We start from the raw sequence: 2,195 nt of genomic DNA, 5'->3' as shown, positions 1-2,195 counted from the left end.
GCTGCAACTCCTTCAATACTCAAGATCAATTCATACAGTTAGAAGCATACCATGTTTCTAGCCATGGTAATAATACAGCAGCAGACAGAACAAAGATTTAGAAAGTTCCTGCAAGTTTCTTTTCTTAAGGGTATATTTTTTTCATACCTGTAAACCCTTTGCTTTCAAATCGCCTTCAAAACAAGAGACAAAACAATGGTTCTTAGGAGTCTAGAGGCCAAATTGTACTTTAAAATAATGGAATTCTAACCCTAGACTATCTTAACAAAGCAAAGATCTGAAGTCTCTCATTATGATGAATCTCTCATGAATGACCAACTGATGACAATATGCCGAAAAAACAAAAGAGAAATGTTCTCTCACAACCAAATAATAAAACAGCAGATAGTGCAATCCAAAACTACAAATTAAGAATAATAGTAACAAGTTCCAGAAATCAACACAAAGCTAGAAATAGTAGTAGCAAGTCTGTTAGGGCCCTAAATGGATCATCTTTTAGTAATGCCTATCAAATGTACATCTCTTTTGATCATTTTTAATAAACACTTAGTAAATTTGTATCTTCCTCCACAGTTTTGTTACATTATCTCATTAACGACAAAGAAAAAAGAATAGTTCTGTTATTAGAATAAATCATCATTCTCTGAAGGACTCCTTGCCTTGTCTTTTACTTTTAACAAATAGTACTATTTTTACTGTGCATCATACAGACTTATAACAATTTAACATACAGGGTAGTTTGTGCTTACAGAGGGATGATTATAAGGGGATCAATGCATGCACAAGCAAAAGCAAAGGCATTATTTTATTACAACATGATGACAGAACAGATATTGTCTCTCTAATCCTTTCTGCCTCAAAGATGTAACAGAAGGCATTTTCTGCTTTCATGCTACCTCATAATGGAACAAAATACTGTAGAGTACTTGCATAGTTCCATCTGTTGTTAAAAATGTAAGTGAAGAGAGCATTTCTCTTTTAAACCATGACTGTCAGGAACTTTTTGCCTGTATTATGGGATCCAATGCTGTAAACATAAAAAAAAAACTATCACTCACACCATATGCTCTTCTGTTACCAAATACAATGCCATTTTCTGCAAAAAGTAGAAGTCAACCATCAGACAACCACACAATACAAATGAACTCATCTTCAATAAATATTTTCCAGGAGGGTTTGGAAAAAAAATATTCCAGTATGGAACAGCTCGTATGTTCACTAGAAACAAAGTTAGGATAGCTTGCTTATTATGAATACAATCATAAATTCACAGCTTTGCCCAGACTATTACTTAATTTGCTACAATCTGAAAAAATTTCATGTAGTTGCTGCAGTTAACTCTCATCTGGATGACACACTTCAGAAAAAGTATGCAGATCTCCAGATATATAATAATATATTACCTTCGGACATTTATGAGATGGAAACGACAGTACAGCGAAGTCAACTTTATGAAGTCTCACATAGTCGCTTGATATATAAATGGACAGTGATGATTGTGAGCTGTCTCTTACTATGGTTTTTAATCTTGCATCTCTTCAGGGATCTCATGGGGATTCAAGATGCCAGGCACATTCATTTGCACACGGCGCTTCTCCTCCTGTGCTTGCCGTAGAGCTGCTTCTCTCTCCTCGAGGTACAGATCACTGTCATCATCACCGGTTACCTCCTGCGAAGTTAAATGAAAATTTGGTAATGTGCATTTCCTGGCTAGGATTTTATATTCTAACATCTAACAGGATATTAGCAAAATATCAAATAAATTATAATAGATACGAGAGTACCATGAAAGCACTTGAAATTGAGATAACAAAATTATATAATTAAAATATAATACTAAACACTTTTGTGGTAGTTCTCTGCCAACCACAAAAAAAATCAACACTAAAGAATCAGCTATTTTTATTCTTCCTCCATGATTTCTTGCTACATAATGCTGATAAAAATACACTTCACAGATAAATCTGACACTTTCATAGACAAGTACTGAAAAACAAGATGCTTCTATGTAATTTATCCTCAAAGAAAGTGTCAAATAAATTAACATCTTGCATGTCTGGTTTATCACAAGAGCCAAGAAGAGACTTCAGCTATGTTTACCATGAAAAAGTGTGAAATTTCCTCTCTGAGAATCTGTTCAACTCTGCACAACAATTCTTAACCAAAATGCCACTGGGAAAATGCTTTGCTCATTT

At 34.2% G+C, this 2,195-nt stretch overlaps 1 protein-coding gene across 1 annotated transcript in view; it reads right to left on the bottom strand.

Annotated features, from left to right (window-relative positions):
• Positions 1–1,433: 1,433 nt before the first annotated feature.
• LOC119590619 (exportin-1-like) overlaps positions 1,434–2,195 on the bottom strand; it is a gene marked incomplete at its 5' end in the record, with an annotated part of 11,887 nt that continues 11,125 nt past the window's right edge. The window contains 1 exon segment of the mRNA XM_037939297.1: positions 1,434–1,669. Coding sequence (XP_037795225.1) covers positions 1,523–1,669 — 147 coding nt within the window.

Source organism: Penaeus monodon, chromosome 27 (genome assembly GCF_015228065.2).
Source record: "Penaeus monodon isolate SGIC_2016 chromosome 27, NSTDA_Pmon_1, whole genome shotgun sequence".
Lineage (NCBI taxonomy): Eukaryota > Metazoa > Arthropoda > Malacostraca > Decapoda > Penaeidae > Penaeus > Penaeus monodon.
This window is presented reverse-complemented; position numbering and strand designations above follow the sequence as displayed.